Source organism: Entelurus aequoreus, linkage group LG09 (assembly GCF_033978785.1).
Source record: "Entelurus aequoreus isolate RoL-2023_Sb linkage group LG09, RoL_Eaeq_v1.1, whole genome shotgun sequence".
NCBI classification, from domain to species: domain Eukaryota; kingdom Metazoa; phylum Chordata; class Actinopteri; order Syngnathiformes; family Syngnathidae; genus Entelurus; species Entelurus aequoreus.
The window spans coordinates 51,000,923-51,026,913 of NC_084739.1; the positions used below are offsets into that span (position 1 = coordinate 51,000,923).

Consider the following 25,991-nt stretch of genomic DNA (forward strand, 5'->3'; position numbering starts at 1 on the left):
ACACAGTGTTAATCATGTGACTGCTTTTGATCTATGTTTTGACCATCCCCACCACCTTAACACCATCTAAAATTAGCTGCTAATGGAAAAAGTTTGGTTTATGCAAGCGTCCTTCACTAGGAAAAATTGGGAAAAATGTTTTGAAACTGTGCGTGAGCAAGTATACAGTGCATCCGGAAAGTATTAATAACGCTTCACTTTTTTCCACATTGTTTTGTTACAACCTTGTACCATAATGGATTAAATTAATTTTTGTCCTCAAATTTCTACACGCCATACCCCATAATAACAATGTGAGAAATTATTTTTTTCAGAGCTTTTGGAAATGTATTAAAAATATAAAACTAACAAAATCACACGTACATAAGTTCTCACAGTCATTGCTCACTACTTTGTTGATGCACCTTTGGCAGCAATTAGAGCCTCAAATATTTTGAAATACGAAACCACAAGCTTGGCGCACTTATCTTTGGGCAGCTTAACCCATTTCTCTGTGCAGCACCTCTCAAGCTCTATCAGAGCTATTCTGTGTTTGACATAACAGAATAGGGGAGCGGCGGCTCACAGGAAACTAGTTTGCAAATTAAATCATCAATCACTTTCAGATCTTCCCAGAGATGTTCAACCGGATTGAAGACTGGACTCTGCCTGGGCCACTAAGCTACAAAACCCAAACCCAGCGAAGTTGGCACGTTAATGGTTTGCAAATCCTTTTCAACTTATATTCAATTGAATACACTGCAAATACAAGATATTTAATGTTGGAACTGAGAAGACTTTTTTTTTTTTCAAATAATCATTCATTTAGAATTTAATGGCAGCAACACATTGCAAAAAAGTTGGCACAGGGGCATTTTTACCACTGTGTTACATCGCCTTTCCTTTTAACAACACGTTTGGGAACTGAGCAGACCATTTTTTGAAGCTTTTCAGGTGGAATTCTTTCCCATTCTTGCTTGATGTACAGCTTAAGTTGTTCCAACAGTCCGGGGTCTCCGTTGTCGTATTTTACGCTTACAAATGCGTCACACATTTTCAATGGGAGACAGGTCTGGACTACAGGCAGGCCAGTCTAGTACCCGCACTCCTTTATTATGAAGCCATGCTGTTGTAACACGTGCAGAATGTGGCTTGGCATCGTCTTGTTAAAATAAGCAGGGGCGTGCGTTTACGTTAACATTGCTTGGATAGCAACATTTGTTGCTCCAAAACCTGTATGTACCTTTCAGCATTAATGGTGCCTTCACAGATGTGTACGTTACCCATGCCTTACATGCCTGCTCAGTGGCCTTGTGGTTAGAGTGTCCACCCTGAGATCGGTAGGTCGTGAGTTCAAACCCCGGCCGAGTCATACCAAAGACTATAAAAATGGGACCCATTACCTCCCTGCTTGGCACTCACCAAAGGTTGGAATTGGGGGTTAAATCACCAAAAAATTATTCCTGAGCGCAGCCACCGCTGCTGCTCACTGCTCCCATCACCTCCCAGGGGGTGAGAAATGGGATGGGTCAAATGCAGAGGACAAATGTCACCACACATAGTGTGTGTGAGACAATCATTGGTACTTTAACTTTAACCTAACTTAACCAATACACCCCCATACATCACAGATGCTGACTTTTGAACTTTGCCCCTATAACAGTCCAGATGGTTAGTTTTCTCTTTGGTCCGGAGGACACAACGTCCACAGTTTACAAAAACAATTTGAAATGTGGACTCGTCAGACCACAGAACCCTTTTCCACTTGGCATCAGTCCATCTCAGATGAGCTCGGGCCCAGCGAAGCTGGTGGCGTTTCTAGGTCTTGTTGTTAAATGGCTTTCGCTTTGATCAGTAGATTTTTAACTTGCACTTACAGATGTAGCGACAAACTGTAGTTACTGACTGTTTTTTTAAATTGTTCCTAAACCCATGCGGTGATATCCTTTACACACTGATGTCTCTTGTTAATGCAGTACCGCCTGAGGGATCGAAGGTCATGGTATGCTGCTTACGTGCAGTGATTTCTCCAGATACTCTGAATCTTTTGATTATATTACGGACCGTAGATGGTGAAATCCCTAAATTGCTTGCAATAGCTCATTGAGAAATTAGCTTTTGCTCACGCATTTGTTCACAAAGTGGTGAACCCCGCTCCATCCTTGTTTATGAATGACTGGGCATTTCATGGAAGCTGCTTTTATACCCAATCATGGCACCCACCTGTTTCCAATTAGCCTGTTCACCTGTGGGATGTTCCAAATAAGTGTTTGATGAGCATTCCTCAACTTTCTCAGTCTTGTTTGCAGCTTATGCCAGCTTTTTTGAAACATGTTGCAGGCATCAAATTCCAAATGAGCTAATATTTGCAGAAAATTACGTTTCTCAGTTCGAACATTAAGTATATTGTCTTGGCAGTGTATTCAATTGAATATACAGTAGGTTGAAAAGGATTTGCAAATCATTGTATTCTGTGCTCAAAGCGACATACAGCAAGGGCTCTGGAACCAGTTCTCGCGAGAGGGGCTGGACTCTCTTCCACACTGGCGACGGGCTGGGGTAGCAATTCTTGTTGCCCCCCTGCTCAAAGCCTGCATGTTGGAGTTCAACCCAGTGGACGAGAGCGTAGCTTCCCTCTGTCTTCGGGTGGGGGACAGGTCCTGACTGTTGTTTGTGCTTACGCACCAAACAGCAGTTCAGAGTACCCACCCTTTTTGGATACACTCGAGGGAGTACTGGAAAGTGCTCCCCCGGGTGATTACCTTGTTCTACTGAGGGACTTCAACGCTCATGTTGGCAACGACAGTGAAACCTGGAGAGGCGTGATTGGGAATAATGGCCGCCCCCTGATCTGAACCCGAGTGGTGTTTTGTTATTGGACTCTTGTGCTCGTCACAGATTGTCCATAACAAACACCATGTTCAAACATAAGGGTGTACATATGTGCACTTGGCACCAGTACACCATAGGCCGCAGTTCCATGATCGACTTTGTAGTTGTGTCATCGGATTTGCGGTCTCATGTTTTGGACACTCTGGTGAAGAGAGGGGCGGAGCATTCTACCGATCACCACCTGGTGGTGAGTTGGCTGCGATGGTGGGGGAAGATGCCGAACAGACCTGGAAGGCCCAAACGCATTGTGAGGGTCTGCTGGGAACACCTAGCAGAGCCTCCTGTTAGAGAGAGTTTCAATTCCCGCCTCCGGAAGAACTTTGAACATGTCACGAGGGAGGCGCTGGACATTGAGTCCGAATGAACGATGTTCTGTACCTCTATTGTCGAGGTGGCTGATTGGAGCTGTGGCCGCAAGGTGGTTGGTGCCTGTCGTGGCGGTAATCCTAGAACCCGCTGGTGGACACCAGCGGTGAGTGATGACGTCAAGCTGAAGAATTACCGACAGGCCAAGCGGTGTGCAGCTTCAGCGGTCGCAGAGGCAAAAACTCGGACATGGGAGGAGTTCGGGGAAGCCATGGAAAACAACTTCCGGACGGCTTCGAAGCGATTCTGGACCACCATCTGCTGCCTCAGGAAGGGGAAGCAGTGCATTGTCAACACCGTGTATGGTGAGGATGGTGTTCTTGACCTCGACTGCGGATGTTGTGGATTGGTGGAGGGAATACTTCAAAGACCTCCTCAATCCCACCAACACGTCTTCCTATGAGGAAGCAGTGCCTGGGGAATCTGTGGTGGGCTCCCCTATTTTTGGGGCTGAGGTTGCTGAGGTAGTTAAAAAGCTCCTCAGTGGCAAGGCCCCGGGGGTGGATGAGATACGCACGGAGTTCCTTACGGCTCTGGATGCTGTGGGGCTGTCTTGGTTGACAAGACTCTGCAACATCGCGTGGACATCGGGGGCGGTACTTCTGGATTGGCAGACCGGGGTGGTGGTTCCTCTCTTTAAGAAAAGGACCCTGAGGGTGTGTTCCAACTATCGTGGGATCACACTCCTCAGCCTTCCCGGTTAGGTCTATTCAGGTGTACTGGAGAGGAGACTACGCCGGATAGTTGAACCTCGGATTCAGGAGGAACAATGTGGTTTTCGTCCTGGTCGTGGAACTGTGGACCAGCTTTATACTCTCAGCAGGGTCCTTGAGGGTGCATGGGAGTTTGCCCAGTCTACATGTGCTTTGTGGACTTGGAGAAGGCATTCGACCGTGTCCCTCGGGAAGTCCTGTGGGGAGTGCTCAGAGAGTATGGTGTATGGACTGTCTGATTGTGGCGGTTCGCTTCCTGTACGATCAGTGTCAGAGCCTGGTCCGCATTGCCGGTAGTAAGTCGGACCCGTTTCCAGTGAGGGTTGGACTCCGTCAAGACTGCCCTTTGTCACCGATTCTGTTCATAACTTTTATGGACAGAATTTCTAGGCACAGTCAGGGCTTTGAGGGGATCCAGTTTGGTGGCTGCAGGATTAGGTCTCTGCTTTTTGAAGATGATGAAGGCTTTATCTGGCCGGGATCTTCAACTCTCACTGGATCGGTTCGCAGCCGAGTGTGAAGCGACTGGGATGAGAATCAGCACCTCCAAGTCCGAGTCCATGGTTCTCGCCCAGAAAAGGGTGGAATGCCATGGGGAGGAGACTCTGCCCCAAGTGGGGGAGTTCAAGTACCTCAGAGTCTTGTTCACGAGTGGGGGGAGAGTGGATCGTGAGATCGACAGGCGGATCAGTGCGGCGTCTTCAGTAATGCGGACGCTGTATCGATCCGTGGTGGTGAAGAAGGAGCTGAGCGGGAAGGCAAAACTCTCAATTTACCGGTCGATCTACGTTACCATCCTCATCTATGGTCATGACCTTTGGGTTATGACCGAAAGGACAAGATCACAAGTACAAGCAGCCGAAATGAGTTTCCTCCATCGGGTGGCGGAGCTCTCCCTTAGAGATAGGGTGAGAGGCTCTGCCATCCGGGAGGAGCTCAAAATAAAGCCGCTGCTCCTCTACATCGAGAGGAGCCAGATGAGGTGGTTTGGGCTGTCTTGGCTGTATTCTTAGGGCTGTTGTCCTGCTGAAAGATGAACCGCTGCCACAGTCTGAGTTTAAGAGCACTCTGGAGCAGGTTTTAATCCAGGATGTTTTTGTACATTGCTGCATCCCTCTATCCTGACTCGTCTCCCAGTTGCTGCCATTGAAAAACATCCCCACAGCATGATGCTGCTATCACCATGCTTCACTGTAGGGATGGTATTATATAGATAGATAGTACTTTGATTCCTTCAGGAGAGTTCCCTCAGGAAAATTAAAATTCCAGCAGCAGTGTACAGAGTTGAGATCGAATTTAAAAAGTAAAAAGTAAATAATGGGGGTATAAATGGAAACAAAATAGAAAAATATTACAATAAGAATAAAAATAAAAAGCAACGATGAGAATAAAAATATAACAGTAAAATAAGAATATAACAAGAGAAACTAGACAGTAGTGACCATGTTATGAAAAAGTATTGCACTGTTATTGTTTGCATCCCCTGTCATCCGAGTACCCTCCCTCCCCCCCAGAGAGGAGTTGTACAGTCTAATGGCGTGTGGAACAAAGGAGTTTTTGAGTCTATTAGTCCTGCACTTGGGATGAAGCAGTCTAGCACTGAACAGGCTCCTCTGGCTACTGACAACGGTATGCAGAGGGTGACTGGCATCATCCAGGATGCTCACTAGTTTTTCCAGAGTCCTCTTCTCTGGAAGGTTATTCTATCTCTACAGAGGAATGCTGTTTCTCTGACAGAGTGACCATCAGGTTCTTGGTCACCTCCCTGACTAGGACCCTTCTCCTCGGATCGCTCAGTTTAGACAGCCGGGAGCTTTAGGAAAAGTCTTGGTGGTTCAAAACTTCTTCCATTTATGAATTGTGGAGGCCACTGTGCTCATTGGGACCTTCAAGGCAGCAGATATTTTTCTGTACCCTTACCCAGATTTGAGTCTCGAGACAATCCTGTCTACAGACAGTTCCTTAGACTTCATTCTTGTTTGTGCTCTGCCATGCACTGTCAAGTGTGGGACCTTATATCCAGTATGTATATAGACAGGTATATAATCATGTCCAACTAACTTAGTCATCAAGGGTGATGGGTCAAATGCAGAGAATAATTCCGCCACACCTAGTGTGTGTGTGACAATCATTGGTACTTTAACTTTTTTAAATTACCACACGTGGACTCCAATTACGCTCTAGGAAGCTGTTAAAATAGGATGTACCTGAGCTCACTTTTGAGCTTAATGGCAAAGGGTGTGATGACTTATTTTTTATTTGTAATAAATTTGCTAAAATGTCTAAATAAAACAAAAACATATTCACATTGTCCTTATGGGGCATTTTGTGTCGAATTTTAAAGACAACTTACTTAATTTGAGAATCATGCTGTAACATAACAAAATGTGGAAAAAGTGAGGTGCTGTGAATACTTATCACATGCACTGTAAAAATTCAGATTGTTAGACAACGGTGCCAATAGTAGTAAAGACTATTGAATTAAACCATGCGTCAGGATTTACAAACCATGTAATCCTGAGCTTTTAAGCCTGCATTGTATCAATAAAAATATGATGAATGACAACCTATGCCTTACATGCCAGTTGTCTGTGAAGGTTTCCAAAAGCCTTTGGATGACGGGAGCTTCTCCAGGTAATCTGAAGGCCTCTAGGTAAAGCCTCAGGGCCTCATCAATACGAAGCCCCTGAAAAGCAAAGGTGCTGCAACAACAGTTCATATTGTTTATTAGAAGCTTACCAAAGGGTTGCCTAACTTCTGCATAACCACAGCTCAACATTCTCTATGATCAATAATTTAAATGTAAACAAAGTTTACTTACTTGACAAAGCTGTCCAGGAGCTCCATATTCTTGCGATCACTAACGTATTCCCCAATCATCTTTTTGTCTAATCGGGGGTTTTCTCGAAGCCACTGGGCCACCTGGTTGTTGTCCAGTGGATTACTCAGAAGGCCTTTTTCCTGGAGGAATTCAATTCCTTTTTTTGGCTTCAGATTGAACTGCTCGGTTCCTGTGATCAGCAGCTGGAAAGGCAGAATCACAGTAATGAGCGCTAATCTATTACGTTTTAAACAACAAAAAGCAAGTATGAATATTTCACCTTTTTCTTTGTTCTAATATCCAACAAATCTTGGGAATCAGGTGAACACGAGGAGAACCTGTGAGGTTTTTGGGTTTTATTTTTCTCAACTGAAAAAAAAGAATGAGCAGTAAAATAGAGGTTTCCATGTACAGTTTTTTTTTAGTTTAGTTTTTTTTACAATGTGTGATTTAAGGCGGTCTTCATGCTATGACGTATTGTGTTACAGTTTTACATACTCACTCCTATAAATCATGAATTCCATTTAAAAAGAAAAATAACTATAAATAATTATCTGAGTGTGTTGGAAAAATGCATAGGTGGAAAAATATGTAAGTGGAAAAATTCATAGGTGGAAGAATATGAACTGTAAGTGGACAAATATACAGGTAAAAAAATATAAGTGGAAGAATATGTAGGTGGAAGAATACGCAGGTGAAAAAATACAAAGGTTGGAAATAGAAACAAGCCTTTTGGCTTTTTGTGCCATCCATTTGCCTTTTTAAAGCATTACATGGATTCAATTCTTTAAGATGTCAATAAACTTCTCAATCAATCAATCAATCAAAGGTGGAAGAATATGTAGGTGGAAGAATACGTAGGTGGAAGAATATGTAGGTGGAAGAATACGTAGGTGGAAGACTGCATAGGTGAAAAAATACAAAGGTGGAAGAATACGTACCGGTAGTAGAAAAATACAAAGGTAGAAGAATATGTAAATGGCAAAATGTGTAGGTGGAAAAATATGAAGGTGGATGAATACGTAGGTGAAGGAATATGTATGACAAAAAAACATAGATGGAAGAATTCATAGGTGGGAGAATACGTAGGAGGAAAAAATGTAGGTTGAAGAATACGTAGGTGGAAGAATATGTACATTAAAAAAAAGGTAGAAGAATATGCAGGGCTGTACGGTGCAACAAATTCAATTGCACCTAAATATAGATCATGAGACTAGAAAAAATACAAAAGTAGCACTCGTGGATATCAACCCTTTTATTCTCAATTTCCTCCAAAAATAAATCCATAAAAAGTGGATCAAAGAGTAAGATTTGGGGAAAGGAAACATTGTTGTCAATAGACCATACAGACACGCAGCAAACCTCTCCGCATCTGCTTAGCGCAAAAGTGATCACGTGTACACAACATCGCTACTACCAAAACAATCAGCCAGTTACTGCAGACTTCATTTCAACAACTACAAATAAGAACTTGATAATAAATAAACCCACGTTTCTACTGCTCGATGTTGTGGTCATTCATGTCGATGGTGTTTTAACTTTAAGGGGACGTGCTGTAATAAGCAAACATAAAAATTAAAAATACTTTGAATGTCTTTCTGAGTTTCTCTGTTGCTCAGAGGGCGTCTGTGCATACATGCTGCATCTGACGAGTTAAGATGCAGGGGAAAAAACGCAAAGATGCCACTAAAAAAAACGGTAAAAGCTATTATTGCGGGTCACCAGACAATTGCAGCTATATTTTGTGTCTCCACTTCTAATGATCAGACTAGCGATAGTAATTAAACGACGCCCGTACAAACTTCGGTCTCTGTCTCTTCTTTTTTCTAGCTGTGGCTCATGAAAACCACAAACAAATGTCTGCACTTTTCACATGACAATTTCATGTACCTTAAGATTTGCACTACTCACAACATAACAGGCACATCGATTAAAGTTAAGAATGTTTTTGTTGTGAAGTGAAGTGAAGTGAATTATATTTATATAGCGCTTTTCTCTAGTGACTCAAAGCGCTTTACATAGTGAAACCCAATATCTAAGTTACATTTTCAAATTAAAATCAGCACTTCCATTTATATTTTTTGTACTAGTCATTTGAAATGTACTATTTTTTTAGGTCGTATTTATGTTGTAACACAATGCTATTTTATTAGAATTATGCATTTCATATCCTTGTTACATTTTTGTTTTATTTCAGATACATTTTAAAAAAAAATTAATACATCCGTTGATTATAACCATATAATATCATACCACCACAAAAGGAATTCAATACAACATTTTTAGAAAAATAAGAATAAAATAAATAAATAAATAATTTTAAAGAGGCTGAGCTGTTTGCCACTTGCTCTGTTACATTTTTCAAAAATAACAAAAAACAAGAACACCACAAGCTAGTGGTTTAACAGATCATTTGTTGTGTCTATATTCTTTACAATTAATAATTATATTGAATAAAAATTGCTAATCGATCGGAGGAATTTATTTGGTGTTCATGCTTGTCACACACCGCTGTCTTGCACACTCGTACACACATACAAAAACAGTTCAAAAAAGCAACTAACAATTTGCAGTCATGTTGTTGTTAGAATATATATTGAATGATGGCTAACATTAGATCATTAGCGAGCAACACAAAAAGCTAATGCGCGTGCACATGATACGTATGGGTGTAGCCGTATATGGTATATGATATAATGCTTAAAATTCTTTGATTAGTTAGCGACCTGTCGGCATGCGCATAAAGGTTGCAAACAGCCTTTTTTTGTGGGGTCCCACTGAATTTTCTTTTTACAAATCACTAAATGTGGGAATTTTTGGGCACCTCACGATTCGATTCTGATTCAAGAGCTACGATTCGATTAAAAATCGATTATTGATGCATCTTTAATTTATATATATTAATGTATTTTTAAATTTCTTTTCCATTCACTAAACAAGCGTTTATCATTTGCAACTTAAAAAAACCCAATGTATTTGTAATAAAAAACAGTTCAATTAATTCCCACATTTATTAAATTAATGGAAATGTGTTCAAAACTGTAACATAAGAGCCTTATAATAAAGGAGCTGGTCGGATCTCTCGGTGAGGTGGTTCGCTGCAGCCAGCCAAATTTTAGAACTGTCTGCATAACTTTATTTCCAATAAATAAATAAATTATTGACGTTGACTAATCGATTTTATAACTGCTTATGTCCGAATTGCGATGCATCTAAAACATCCATTATTTCCCCCACCTCTACAAATCACCATTTGTGGGTCCTGGGGATTCACTACATTGAAAATATATCACCATCACTGGTCATTCTGGCATGTGTATAAGTAGCTTTATGATCAGTAATGTAATTGCATGTGATGGCCAGTCATCAATCAATCAATCAATGTTTATTTATATAGCCCTAAATCACAAGTGTCTCAAAGGGCTGGCATGTTATGTGACTGTATGTGTAGCTCAGTACATGGCATGTCGTAGTATTACTTGACTATAAAAAGCTGCAGGATTGAGATGTTCAATTGAGGGTTACATTAGGACTTATGATAGCACTGTGTTTATATGTTTGATTGAATGTGTGTGGGCAGCACGGTGGAACAGGGGTTAGTGCATGTGCCTCACAATACGAAGGTCCTGAGTAGTCCTGAGTTCAAACCCGGGCTCTGGATCTTTCTGCGTGGAGTTTGCATGTTCTCCCCGTGACTGCATGGGTTCCCTCCGGGTACTCCGGCTTCCTCCCACCAAAAACATGCACCTGGGGATAGGTTGATTGGCAACACTAAATTGGCCCTAGTGTGTGAATGTGAGTGTGAATGTTGTCTGTCTATCTGTGTTGGCCCTGCGAAGAGGTGGCGACTTGTCCAGGGTGTACCCTGCTTTCCGCCCGAATGCAGCTGAGATAGGCTCCAGCACCCCCCGCGACCCCAAAAGGGACAAGCGGTAGAACATGGATGGGATGGATGAATGTGTGTGACTGCGTACATTGTTTGAGTGTTACTAGGAAAATTGTGTTATTTAGGACATTTCATAATTATCGCTCCTATTTGTATTTCTGTGCTACTAATTTATTTTATTTGGTAGCATCTGTGCTCCTAGTGAAAAAGCTAAGCGTACAGCCCTGATATGTAGGAGAAAAAATACATAGTTGGAAGACCTCGTAGTGGTGTATCACAACACTGAGGAAACACCTAGTAATCACTTTCAATTTCTTAGTAAACTTTTCCTGCACTCTTACAGTGTGTAGGACAAGCACAGTAATACAAGTAAGGATTGTTTTTATTACCATATTTTATAAGGAGTTAATGTGTTCTGTGTACAGTGTGACTGACTTTGCTGTTCATTAGATATCAATTAGGCATATTTCCCGCTTACAGTAAAACTCCACTTATATCTCCGTCATAGTAAAATAAATTGTGTGTAGACTTACTGGCGTCATTGTCTTGATCCTGTCGACCTAGTGCCATCTTCTCTGCCATCAGATGTCCACTGGTTGGTGGGCAGCCTGGAGTACTGCCAGCTTGTGGAAAAGTCAAACCATTGGTAACACCTTCTTTAACAACATCTGAAAATACATGAGAAGCTGTGGTTAAAACATTTAATTCAACACACAACAGAAATGATTAAGATGGTGAGGCAGAAAAAACACTTCATTAAAAAATTTGATTCACAGAGATGGAGGAGAAAAACACAAGTGAGGTTCAGATGCATGCACAGTAGGTAAGTAGTGTCAGTAGTTCCTGCGCAATGAAGCATTGATGCTGTGGACTGGCCTGCCCATCACCCAGAACTGAATCCAATTGAGCGCCTCTGGAACATCAAATCTTCTTGCATCCATCGATTCATCTTTTTTATAGTATTTTCTTAACACATTCAACTATGTTAAAAATAATGTTGTTCGGTTGGAATATTTCATGCATTCACAAGCAAGATATGTTGTTAAAGTGTTTAAAGGCCTACTGAAATGAAATGTTTTTATTTAAACGGGGATAGCAGATCCATTCTATGTGTCATACTTGCTCATTTCGCGATATTGCCATATTTTTGCTGAAAGGATTTAGTATAAAACAACGACGATAAAGTTTGCAACTTTTGGTCTCTGATTAAAAAAAAGCCTTGCCCCTACCGGAAGTAGAGTGACGACACCGGAGGAAGGACTGCTCATATTTTCCTATTGTTTACACCAGCACCGAGAGATTCGGACCGAGAAAGCGATTATTACCCCATTAATTTGAGCGAGGATGAAAGATTTGTGGATGAGGAACGTAAAAGTGAAGGACTAGCGTGCAGTGCAGAACGTATCTTTTTTCGCTCTGACCGTGACCTAGGTACAAGGGCTCATTGGATTCCACACTCTCTCATTTTTCTATTGTGGATCACGGATTTGTATTTTAAACCACCTCGGATACTATATCCTCTTGAAAATGAGAGTCGAGAACGCGAAATGGACGTTCACAGTGACTTTTATCTCCACGACAATACATCGATGAAGCTCTTAGCTACTGAGCTAACGTGATAGCATCGGGCTTTACTGCATATAGAAACAAAACAAATAAGTCCCTGACTGGAAGGATAGACAGAAGATCAACAATACTACCAAACTCTGGACATGTAAATAAACGGTTAATGCTTTCCAGCTTGGCGAAGCTTAAAGGCCTACTGAAACCCACTACTACCAACCACGCAGTCTGATAGTTTATATATAAATGATGAAATCTTAACATTGTAACACATGCCAATACGGCCGGGTTAACTTATAAAGTGCAATTTTAAATGTCCCGGGGAACTTCCGGTTCGAAACGCCTCTGAGGATGACGTATGCGCGTGACGTAGCCCGGGGAACAGAGGTATGCCTTCCACATTGAAGCCAATACGAAATAGCTGTTTTCATCTCATTCTGGATGTATTCTGGACATCTGTGTTGGTGAATCTGTTGCAATTATGTTCATTGCATTATGGAGAAAGAAGCTGAGCAAGCAAAGAAGAAAGTTCTCGGTGCAAAGCGGACGTATTTTGCGAAGGAAGTCAGCAGCAACACAACACAGCCGGTGTTTCATTGTTTACATTCCCGAAAGATGCAGTCAAGATCGAAGAACTCGGATAACAGAGACTCTAACCAGGAGGACTTTTGACTTCGATACACAGACGCCTGTAGAGAACTGGGACAACACAGACTCTTACCAGGATTACTTTGATTTGGATGACAAAGACGCAGACGTGCTACCGTGAGTATGCAGCTTTGGCTTCCAAACATTTGATCGCTTGCACGTACGTGCGCGTCACGTACGTAACTTTGTTTAAATATATAAGCTTTATGAACCTTGGGTTAGGTGAACGGTCTTTTGGGCTGAGTGATTGTGTGTGTTGATTAGGTGTTTGAATTGTATTGGCGTGTTCTATGGAGCTAGGGGCTAGCAGAGGAGCTAGGAGCTAGCATAAACACCTAGGTGTTTTTATGCAGGATTAATTTGTGGCATATTAAATATAAGCCTGGTTGTGTTATGGCTAATAGAGTATATATATGTCTTGTGTTTATTTACTGTTTTAGTCATTCCCAGCTGAATATCAGGTACCGTGAGTAGCAGCTGCGCTTCCAAACATTTGATCGCTTGCCAGTACGTGCGCGTCACGTACGTTACTTTGTTTAAATATATAAGCTTTATGAACCTTGGGTTAGGTGAACGGTCTTTTGGGCTGAGTGATTGTGTGTGTTGTGCAGGTGTTTGAATTGGATTGGCGGCTTATATGGAGCTAGGAGCTAGGAGCTAGCATAGGAGCTAGGAGCTAACATAACAAACACTTAGGTGTTTTTATGCAGGATTAATTTGTGGCATATTAAATATAAGCCTGGTTGTGTTGTGGCTAATAGAGTATATATATGTCTTGTGTTTATTTACTGTTGTAGTCATTCGCAGCTGAATATCAGGTCACCCCCGGCTCTCACAGCATCTTCCCTATCTGAATCGCATCCACTCCCCACTAGTCCTTCACTTGCACTTTACTCATCCACAAATCTTTCATCCTCTCTCAAATTAATGGGGAAATTGTCGCTTTCTCGGTCCGAATCTCTCTCACTTCATGCGGCCATCATTGTAAACAATAGGGAACTTTGCGTATATGTTCAATTGACTACGTCACGCTACTTCCGGTAGGGGCAAGCCTTTTTTTATCAGATACCAAAAGTTGCGATCTTTATCGTCGTTGTTCTATACTAAATCCTTTCAGCAAAAATATGGCAATATCGCGAAATGATTAAGTATGACACATAGAATAGATCTGCTACCCCCGTTTAAATAAAAAAAATTCATTTCAGTAGGCCTTTAATAATGCTATTGCTAACGACGCCATTGAAGCTAACTTAGCTACGGAACCTCGACAGAGCTATACTAAAAACATTAGCTCTGCAATGTTAAGATTTCATCATTGATATATAAACTATCAGACTGCGTGGTCGGTAGTAGTGGGTAGTAGGCCTTTAAATAATTATTCTGAGCAGTGTAGATAAATTCATTTCAAAAGGGTATACAGGCCAGTCCCCGAATCGGTACCATTGAAGGGAAAAACATGTATAAAAGGCATGATATACCCCGAAAGGGACAAGCGGTAGAAAATGGATGGATGGATAAATTAACTGTTAAAATGCTGTTTTTAATATTAAGTGAAGTGTCCTTTACATTGATCCGGTTGCAAATACCTTGAACACTAAACATTTTAGCACAGTTACCTAAATTTTCTTTTTATGTTATTTATTTTTTAAATTAATATTTTCATTGTAATCTACTTGTAGGGATGTCTCGATCAGTATTTTTGACCTCCAATCCGATACTTTGTGACACTAGATTATGGAACTAAAAAAGTTTTTTTGAGCAAGTAACGAAAGCAAATAATATTACGGCCCTGCAGCATTAACCATGATTTGACTCATGTTTTATATCTGATACCAATATTGACGACTATCAACCAATTACGATATATGCAGCAGTACTTCCCTCAAACTAAAGTCAGGTGACGTGGTGTAAAATGAACACATTATCCTTTAATGTAAGACCTTTTACTGTGATGTCACAAATAAAAACTGTTTGTGCAAAATAAGACACCTACTGCAATGTAAGTTATACAAACCCTGTTTCCATATGAGTTAGGAAATTGTGTTAGATGTAAATATAAACGGAATACAATGATTTGCAAATCCTTTTCAACCCATATTCAATTGAATGCACTACAAAGACAAGATATTTGATGTTCAAACTCATAAACTTTATATATTTTTTTGCAAATAATAAATAACTTAGAATTTCATGGCTGCAACACGTGCCAAAGTATTTGGGAAAGGGCATGTTCACCCCTGTGTTACATGGCCTTTCCTTTTAACAACACTCAGTAAACGTTTGGGAACTGAGGAGACACATTTTTGAAGCTTCTCAGGTGGAATTCTTTCCCATTCTTGCTTGATGTACAGCTTAAGTTGTTCAACAGTCCGGGGGTCTCCGTTGTGGTATCTTAGGCTTCATAATGCGCCACACATTTTCAATGGGAGACAGGTCTGGACTACAGGCAAGCCAGTCTAGTACCCGCACTCTTTTACTATGACGTTGATGTAACACGTGGCTTGGCATTGTCTTGCTGAAATAAGCAGGGGCGTCCATGGTAACGTTGCTTGGATGGCAACATATGTTGCTCCAAAACCTGTATGTACCTTTCAGCATTAATGGCGCCTTCACAGATGTGTAAGTTACCCATGTCTAGGGATGATGCTCAAAACCGGTTTTCCCGGTTGTTCGATAAGGAAAGAACCGAGTCCTCAGACTTGAATCCCTTTTTGAGAACTGGTACCCGTTATCGAGACCACTATAGTAAAGAAAAAGAGTTGGTTCTTTATTCGAATCGCTGGGAACGACTCCCGTCCCGACAAGAAATGCCCCGTGTAACATCACAAGAAATGACGTCACGTAGCTCAGTCATTTGTCACGGTGGGGTGCAGCGTGCTGCGGTTAGTTCCCGGGACGCAAAACTGACGGCTCCGGACGAAAGCGTGCAAGTAGGAAATTATTTATTTCTCATAAATCATACACAATACAACAGACAGGAACGAAACAAAAGGAAAGCGTGCCGTTCGCATGAGAAGCTAAAGCAAAAACTTACTTAGCACAGGAATACTAGAAGCTAAGGTAACTTTAGCACAGGAATCATGAGCTCGAAAACCAGAATGCCAACGTAACTGTTGCTAATGCAAACAATGAAGCCACGACGAGTGACCGGAAAAGGCAGGCTTAAATAGAGTCTCTGATGAGCAACAGGTGCGCGTAAAAGGCAGGTGAAAATCATAAGTAACCACGGAGACTAAAACAAACCCCCGAAGTGCACAAAACTAAGGAAGTCCAAAACTAACAGAACATAACTTAACAAAACATGATCCGACCACATCATAATACATCACAGTTTCATATCATTTCACTTTACAGGAGTAGGAAGAAGTAAAGCTTATTTAATCCTACCCCTTTCCCACTTCATACAAATATATACATCCTTTACTGACCTTTTTATAATAAAATATCTGTGAATTAGTATATACAACAGTTTTGTAATATGTAATTAATTAATTCAGTCATTATTAATATACTGAGATGAAGAATATCTTATTTTCAATAAGGTTGAAAGTATTTCTCATAATTCTTCTTCTTTGTACTTTGTAAGCACTATTCATTTGAACAACCTCTTAAACTGGATCATATGAGTACAATGTTTAACTTCTTTACTTAATCCATTCCATCATTTAATTCCACATCATTTTAGCTGTTTGCAATTTTACCAAATCATCAAACTTTAATATTTTTGACTCAATAAATAAAGTGTTTGTGTGTCTCTATATCCAACATTATGTATCAGTCTAATTATTATTTTTTTTTAACACGGTTAACGAATGTAGCGCACATTTGTAGTTATTTCCCCACATTTCTGCACAATAACTCAGATATGGTAATACTATAGTAGCGAGCAGTAGAGAATGTGAAGTGATTTGTTAAACCAAATATTGTGTTTGTTTCCATATAAAACAATCTATCTGGACTCGATAAGAGAATCGATAAGGAATCGGTTCGATAAGAAGATTCGATAATAGGCTCAAACTCGATAATTTCTTATCAAACATCATCCCTACCCATGTCTTGGGCACTAATACACCTCCATACCATCACAGATGCTGAACTTTCAACTTTGCGCCTATAACAATCCAGATGGTTCTTTTCCTCTTTGGTCCGGAGGACACGACGTCCACAGTTTCCAAAAACCTTTTGAAATGTGGACTCGTCAGACCACAGAACACTTTTCCACTTTGTATCAGTCCATCTTAGATGAGCTCAGGCCCAGCGAAGCCTACGGCGTTTCTGGGTGTTGTTGATAAACGGTTTTCGCCTTGCATAGGAGAGTTTTAACTAGCACTTACAGATGTAGCGGCCAACTGTAGTTACTGACAGTGGGTTTCTGAAGTGTTCCTGAGTCCATGTGGTGATATCCTTTACACACTGATGTCGCTTGTTGATGCAGTACAGCCTGAGGGATCAAAGGTCACGGGCTTAGCTGCTTACGTGCAGTGATTTCTCCAGATTCTCTGAACTCTTTGATGATATTACGGGCCGTAGATGGTGAAATCCCTAAATTCCTTGCAATGGGTGGTTTAGAAAGGTTTTTCTTAAACTGTTCAACAATTTGCTCACGCATTTGTTGACTAAGTGGTGACCCTCGCCCCATCCTTGTTTGTGAATGACTGAACATTTCATGGAATCTACTTTTGTACCCAATCATGGCACCCACCTGTTCCCAATTTGCCTGTTCACCTGTGGGATGTTCCAAATAAGTCTTTGATGAGCATTCCTCAACTTTATCAGTATTTATTGCCCCCTTTCCCAACTTCTTTGTCACGTGTTGCTGGCATCAAATTCTAAAGTTAATGATTATTTGCACAAAAAAAAAATGTTTATCAGTTTGAACATCAAATATGTTGCTTTGTAGCATATTCAACTGAATATGTGTTGAAAATGATTTGCAAATCATTGTATTCCGTTTATATTTACATCTATTACAATTTCCCAACTCATATGGAAACGGGGTTTGTAGAAAAAGGGCCATATTTTTTAAACATTTTCCCTCAACATAGTAATGAGCAATACTAATATATATGGAAATATTTGCTAATGTCACATGTTGGTAAATGTCACAATTTGGGGAATTTTTCAAATGGCTCATTTGGAACAAAATAAAAATGTCTTATAATTAAAGATTAAAGATTAAAGATTAAAGTACCAATGATTGTCACACACACACTAGATGTGGTGAAATTTGTCCTCTGCATTTGACCCATCCCCTTGGGGAGCAGTGGGCAGCAGCGGCGCCGCGCCCGGGAATCATTTTGGTGATTTAACCCCCAACTCCAACCCTTGATGCTGAGTGCCAAGCAGGGAGGGAAACAGGTCCCATTTTTATAGTCTTTGGTATGACTCGGCTGGGATTTGAACTCCAACCTACCGATCTCAGGGCGGACACTCTAATATCTCATCAATGCCTCCGTGGTTTGAACTGACATTTTCAACACTTCCTAAATACTGGATCTTAAATACACAAAAACAGGTTTTAACGGGCAAGAAACTTATATTTTGTATTATATGACCCATTTAAGTTTATTGTGAGAGCATTACAACAAGCAAATGGCATCCATTAAAAGAAATGGCCTTTACCTACTTTTGGCCCAACCAATAGAGTAACTCTGTTATACTTTACCAGTAGGAGCGTCTGTTCCATTTTTCAGAGAATTGTCCTCTTCCGTCGGCAGCTTATCTTGCTGCTCTTGCCGAGCAGTGTTGTCAAGCACCTTGGCTTGGCAGTGGGCCTCGGTGCTGTTAATCACAGTCAACAAAGCTTCGAGTGACAAGAGGTGGGTGGTGTAAAGCTGCCCTGACACCGGGAATGCATTCTGGAGGATATAAATGAATATGATTGGACTGTCACTTCAATGTAAAAGCTGCATCAATCAACTGTACGACTCACACCTTGGACAGTAGCTTCGTGAGGTCTTCAAAAAGGTTGGAGCAGTAGAAGTCACAGTCATAGTTGATGTAAAGCTCAGTAACAAAGCTGGGGATTCGCCACAGCTGAACCAGTGCCTCTAGAGCCAGTTCTTTCATCTCGTAAGGCATCTTCATATTCTCTGATGTGATGATATCCATCAGTTTCTTCAAATACATCTACAAATTTCAGCATTTGGTTAATGCTGAACTGTGTTTATTAGGAAGTTTTCAGGTCAGTGGTTGACAAATATTAAGAAGTAAATATTACCTCGAGTTGAAATTTCAGATGCACTCTCATGCTTTCAAATAGCAAGAAGCAAACTCGTATTGATGAAGCATAGAGGTTCATACGGTCAATATTCAGCAGCTATAAAACATACAAGAAAAATGTCAAAATATTTATTGGGTTAGCTGTTTTAACTAAATGTTTCTGCAGCGCAATATGATGTAAACATGAAATTATTCTAACTAGTGCTTTTGGAAATAGTGGTACTGTATATTAAAACTAGAGCTGTCGAAGTTAATGACATAACGAGTTTTCATTTAACAGCACTATTTTTTTAAATTAACATTTGTTGCCACACAACAGTACCAAAAACTAGTACCATCGAATACCGATACGGATTCTCAGGTACCTGAAATTGGTACCGTATCGGTTCAAATGCAAATGGTACCATCACTAGTTCGCTTGGTTCTCCCCCATACTCTCTCTTTCTGCTCATTGTTGTGTTCAATAAAGTTAAAAGTGATGTTACATTTGTTACATTTATACATTTCATTATTCATTTATATATATTTCACATTGTTTTCTGGATGTTAAACTCTAAAAAATGTGTTTTGTGTTCACATTTTTGGGTGTTTGAAACACAATTGGATTTATGGTGTTTAATTTTATACGAACACACGGTAGATGCCCATAAAGGAGAGCTCAGTACAATGTGTTTCAAAAATAGCAGAGACAAGCAGTATTGCAATATATACTGTAAAATATGTTACTAGGTGTACTTAACCTGGAAAAGATGCCGACAAAGCTCATCTTTGACCAGTCCTAGCAATGACTGATAATTGGCAAAGCGGGCAGACTCCAGTGCGACAGTTAGCAGTTGCAGACCCATGTGCATCATGGCGTCAGTGTTGTGGCGGTCATGAGGGTTGGTAAGTGAGATTAAAAAGCGGAAGAGCTCTCTTAGACATGGCAGACCGTAGGGGATGAGAGATGCTCCTGCGTAGAGGACAAAAGAGAAAACAGATGCAACTTTGTAAACCATCAAACAATTATATTCAATAACTTGGGTGAGAGACCGATGTTGGACATTGATTTGAAAATAGAAATAGAAATTAAGAATCAGGTTTGCTCTGAAACCTCATGCAAGCTCTAAGTTGCTGAGGTAAGCAAAAATCTTTGAAAATAGAAATAGAAATTAAGAATCAGGCTCGCTCTGAAACCTCATGCAAGCTCTAAGTTGCTGAGGTAAGCAAAAATCTGTGCACAGAGGTAAAACTTTGCCGAGTGACAGGCTCAATCCCTGAAAAATGTACAGAGTACCGGTATATGTCAGAGTCTACCAAAATTATTTCCTGAGATGTAACCTAAACTAATACAAGTACAGTAACTATATAAAATTACAAGTACACTAATACAAACACTGCAGCTATAAGTACTATAACCACAACAAACTACAGTGGTACCTCTACCCACGAGCATATTGCGTTCCATGATCAAGCTTGTAACACAGAATACTTGTATCTTAAAGCAGCCCTACCCATTGAAATGAATTGAAATCAATCTAACCCATGGTTTGCCCTCCCAAAACTGCCGCATTTTAACACATGTCTTTCAAAAAGAAAAACAAACTTTTAGATGATAAATATTGTTTGAAAAATAATAAAATAGTAATACAAACAACTACAGTACAGTACCAGTTGTAGTTCTATGAATGATAAGGTACAGTAGATAACGCAAAATGCATATATATATATATATATATATATATATATATATATATATATATATATATATATATATATATATATATATATATATATATATATATATATATATATATATATATATATATAGTGGGGCAAAAAAAGCCACCCATTGACAATCAATGGGTGGCTGACTAAATACTTTTTATATATATATATATATATATATATATATATATACACACACACACACACACACAAGCATATACATATATATATATATATATACACACATATACAGTACAGGCCAAAAGTTTGGACACACCTTCTCATTTCAATGCGTTTTCTTTATTTTCAAGACTATTTACTTTGTAGATTGTCACTGAAGGCATCAAAACTATGACACCTGTAAAGTGAAAACCTTTTCAGGTGACTACCTCTTGAAGCTCATCGAGAGAATGCCGAGAGTGTGCGAAAAAGTAATCAGAGCAAAGGGTGGGTATTTTGAAGAAACTGGAATATAAAACATGTTTTCAGTTATTTCACCTTTTTTTTTTCATTCATAGTTTGGATGCCTTCAGTGACAATCTACAATGCAAATAGTCATGAAAATAAAGAAAACGCATTGAATGAGAAGGTGTGTCCAAACTTTTGGCCTCTCCTGTATACAAGCAGAAATATACATATATACATACATACATACATATATGTACATACATATATAAATACATATCTATGTATATATACATATACAGTACATACACACACACATATATATATATATATATATATATATATATATATATATATATATATATATATATATATATATATATATATATATATATATATATATATATATATATATATATATATATATATATATACATATATTTCCATCCATTCATCCATTTTACAATGTATATATATATATATATACATATATATATACATATATATACACTACCGTTCAAAAGTTTGGGGTCACATTGAAATGTCCTTATTTTTGAATGAAAAGCACTGTACTTTTCAATGAAGATAACTTTAAACTAGTCTTAACTTTAAAGAAATACACTCTATACATTGCTAATGTGGTAAATGACTATTGTAGCTGCAAATGTCTGGTTTTTGGTGCAATATCTACATAGGTGTATAGAGGCCCATTTCCAGAAACTATCACTCCAGTGTTCTAATGGTACAATGTGTTTGCTCATTGGCTCAGAAGGCTAATTGATGATTAGAAAACCCTTGTGCGATCATGTTCACACATCTGAAAACAGTTTAGCTTGTTACAGAAGCTACACAACTGATCTTCCTTTGAGCAGATTGAGTTTCTGGAGCATCACGTTTGTGGGGTCAATTAAACGCTCAAAATGGCCAGAAAAAGAGAACTTTCATCTGAAACTTGACAGTCTATTCTTGTTCTTAGAAATGAAGGCTATTCCACAAAATTGTTTGGGTGACCCCAAACTTTTGAACGGTAGTGTATATATATACATATATTTACGTATATATACACACCAGTGACGTGCAGTCACTAGAGGCAGGTGAGGCGGGGCCTCACCTGCCATCATGGAAAGAAAAAAAGTAAAAAGAAAAAAAAATAATTAAATTGTTATATGTATTCAGTGATTATACTATAAAGTTATTTTCCATTTAACTTCACCAGTTTTAGATTATTTTTATTCAAAATCGCTGAATTTTCACATTTGCCGTTCAAATACTGAGAAGAGACGGTGCGGTGATCAGCAGCCAGTTGAGGCACGTCACTCAGTTGTGCTTTAACATGGATTGCGGACTCGGTTAACTGCTGGCCTGCTGTGCAGTGAGACCGTATTGCTATATGAATTATATTATACATTTCCATAGTTTAGTTAGCTGAGGTATATAACGTACAGTGTATTTTGTCAACAACTGTATGTGTGTAAAGTATTTCTTGTGCTGAGCAATCATAAAACTGCTGCGAAGACGCACTGTGGGAGGCTCGCAGTAACCCCGCCTCCTTGTGCCGGCTAAAGCGCCCCCGCCACAGAATGCACCCCGGGCCCCGACGGGAGCGCCACACCAACCAAAGCCCACACCCAAACCCTCCACGTGCAAGACCGAATCCACCCAAAAAATGTCACTTAACAAGAAGCCAAAAAGTGCAAAAACAACAATGCTCGCGCCGGAGGAGCCGCGAACGACCGCAGGGCCACAACATTAGGTACACCTGCAGACTGCAGCACGGATTTCATATTTCATTCATTCACAACTCCTCCAACACAAACACCACTGTTCCCGCACTTATAAGTAAAGGTAAGACCATAATAACGTTTTTTTTTATTAAATGTGCTTTTTTGTGTGCTACAGTTTGTATGTGTAAAGTTAAAGTTAAAGGCCTACTGAAATGATTTTTTTTTATTTAAACGGGAATAGCAGATCCATTCTATGTGTCATACTTGATCATTTCGCGATATTGCCATATTTTTGCTGAAAGGATTTAGTAGAGAAAATCGACGATAAAGTTCGCAACTTTTGCTCGCTGATAAAAAAAGCCTTGCCTGTACCGGAAGTAGCGTGACGTCACAGGAGCTAGGATTCCTCACAATTCCCCGTTGTTTACAATGGAGCGAGAGAGATTCGGACCGAGAAAGTGATGATTACCCCATTAATTTGAGCGAGGATGAAAGATTCGTAGATGAGGAACGTTACAGTGAATGACTTGAGAGGCAGCGATGGACGTTTCTTTTTTCGCTCTGACCGTAACTTAGGTACAAGCTGGCTCATTGGCTTCCACACTCTCCTTTTTCTATTGTAGATCACAGATTTGTATTTTAAACCACCTCGGATACTATATCCTCTTGAAAATGAGAGTCGAGAACGCGAAGTGGACATTCAGTGCCTTTTATCTCCACGACAATACATCGGCGAAATGCTTTAGCTACGATAGCATCTTGCTTTAACTGCATATAGAAACAAAAGAAATAAACCCCTGACTGGAAGTATAGATAGAAAATCAACAATACTATTAAACCGTGGACATGTAAATACACGGTTAATGCTTTCCAGGCTGGCGAAGGTTAACAATGCTGTGCTAACGACGCCATTGAAGCTAACTTAGCAACCGGACTGCACAGAGCTATGCTAAAAACATTAGCTCTCCACCTACGCCAGCCAGCCCTCATTTGCTCATCAACACCCGTGCTCACCTGCGTTCCAGCGATCGGCAGAAGGACGAAGGACTTCAACCGATGCGTTTGGCGGCCCGGAGACGTAGGAAGTCAAGGTGAAGTCGGCGGCTAGCGCGGCTAGCACTCCAACAAAGTCCTCCTGGTTGTGTTGCTGTAGTCCGCTGCTAATACACTGATCCCACCTACAACTGTCTTCTTTGCAGCCTTCATTGTTCATTAAAAAAATTACAAAAGATGTCCAGAATACTGTGGAATTATGAAATGAAAACAGAGCTTTTTGTATAGGATTCTACGGGGTACCATAACTTCCGTTACTCGGACTTCGTCACGCGCATACGTCATCATACCGCGATGTTTCAGCCGGATATTTACCGGGAATTTTAAAATGTCCCTTTATAAGTTAACCCGGCCGTATTGGCATGTGTTGCAATGTTAAGATTTCATCATTGATATATAAACTATCAGACTGCGTGGTCGGTAGTAGTGGCTTTCAGTAGGCCTTTAAGTTAAAGTACCAATGATTGTCACACACACGCTAGGTGTGGTGAAATTTGTCCTCTGCATTTGACCCATCCCCTTGATCACCCCCTGGGATGTGAGGGGAGAAGTGGGCAGCAGTGGCGCCGCGCCCGGGAATAATTTTTGGTGATTTAACCCCCAATTCCAACCCTTGATGCTGAGTGCCAAGCAGGGAAGAATGCTGGTATGAGCTTTTAAACATAACCCGTTAACTGCTGCCAATCAAATGGTGAATAAGATACTCTTTAGGGTTCATATGTTTGTAAATCTGACTGTGATGAAGTTAGTGCCTCACCAGTCATGAACCTCACCGCACGTCACTGATACACACACATATACACACACATATACATACATATATATATATACATACATATATATCTATCTCTATATATATATATATATATATATATATATATATATATATATATATATATATATATATATAACATATAACATAGTTGTTTCTAATGTTACAAGACGGAGACACAGCGTGTAGAAGTTACTAACAAAAGTCTGCCCTCCAAGGTAATTGCTGAATATATTTTTCACAAAAGTATTGTTGTTGTTTGTACTACAATCTATTGTCATGTTGTTCATACATTATCTAAAAGTTTGTTATTATTTTTAAAGCGCATGTCACATTATAGGCTCCAGCCACCCCTGTGACCCCCCGAGGTCCAAGCACGGATTAAACTGACTTTAATACATTTCTATAGACAGAGCTGATTTGAGATGAGTTGAGGTATCACTGTACTACAACTACAAGAAATGTTTGATCTTCGTGTTTGACAACAATATTGTTACATCAAATATTAAATTACATTTTGTATCGTAATCAAATACTTGCAATATAAAAAGTGTACACTTTATGTAATGTTTTTTTATTTTATATGTAACAATAAAGCTAGCATAAAAAAACTTTATATATATTATACTTTTGTAATGTTTAAACTCACCAATCATCGGGGGATCAAATACTTGTGATTGTTATGATTTGTGAAAATCCTTACCATCTCTTTGTGTGGACTGTGTGAAACGGACACCACGGGGGTTGACGTAGTCCATGTCATGGACTGAGGTGCTATCTGACGCTTCTGTAATGGAGTCTCTATCCTCAAGAACCTCTGGAATGGACTCTACTGATGTTGATTGAACTGGTCTACACTCAGTCTGGATAGAAACAATATTATTATAATAATAAATGATAAATGGGTTATACTTGTATAGCGCTTGTCTACCTTCAAGGTACTCAAAGCGCTTTGACAGTATTTCCACATTCACCCATTCACACACACATTCACACACTGATGGCGGGAGCTGCCATGCAAGGCGCTTACCAGCAGCCATCAGGAGCAAGGGTGAAGTGTCTTGCCCAAGGACACAACGGACGTGACTAGGATGGTAGAAGGTAGGGATTGAACCCCAGTAACCAGCAACCCTCCGATTGCTGGCAAGGCCACTGGATTGAACCCCAGTAACCAGCAACCCTCCGATTGCTGGCACGGCCACTCTACCAACTTCGCCACGCCGTCCCCTTTATTTATTGT

At 40.0% G+C, this 25,991-nt stretch overlaps 1 protein-coding gene across 2 annotated transcripts in view; it reads right to left on the reverse strand.

Moving 5' to 3' along the window:
- The window catches only part of gbf1 (golgi brefeldin A resistant guanine nucleotide exchange factor 1), a 236,157-nt gene that overhangs the window by 58,508 nt on the left and 151,658 nt on the right, over positions 1 to 25,991 (reverse strand). For both annotated transcript variants that reach the window (XM_062058899.1, XM_062058897.1), the window contains exons 11-19: positions 25,455 to 25,614; positions 19,831 to 20,042; positions 19,089 to 19,187; positions 18,803 to 18,997; positions 18,534 to 18,726; positions 11,191 to 11,325; positions 7,052 to 7,140; positions 6,772 to 6,974; positions 6,529 to 6,652 (exon numbers count right to left, since the gene is read on the reverse strand). In XM_062058899.1, the coding sequence (XP_061914883.1) occupies positions 6,529 to 6,652; positions 6,772 to 6,974; positions 7,052 to 7,140; positions 11,191 to 11,325; positions 18,534 to 18,726; positions 18,803 to 18,997; positions 19,089 to 19,187; positions 19,831 to 20,042; positions 25,455 to 25,614 (1,410 nt within the window). The remainder of the gene's footprint in view (positions 1 to 6,528; positions 6,653 to 6,771; positions 6,975 to 7,051; positions 7,141 to 11,190; positions 11,326 to 18,533; positions 18,727 to 18,802; positions 18,998 to 19,088; positions 19,188 to 19,830; positions 20,043 to 25,454; positions 25,615 to 25,991) is intronic.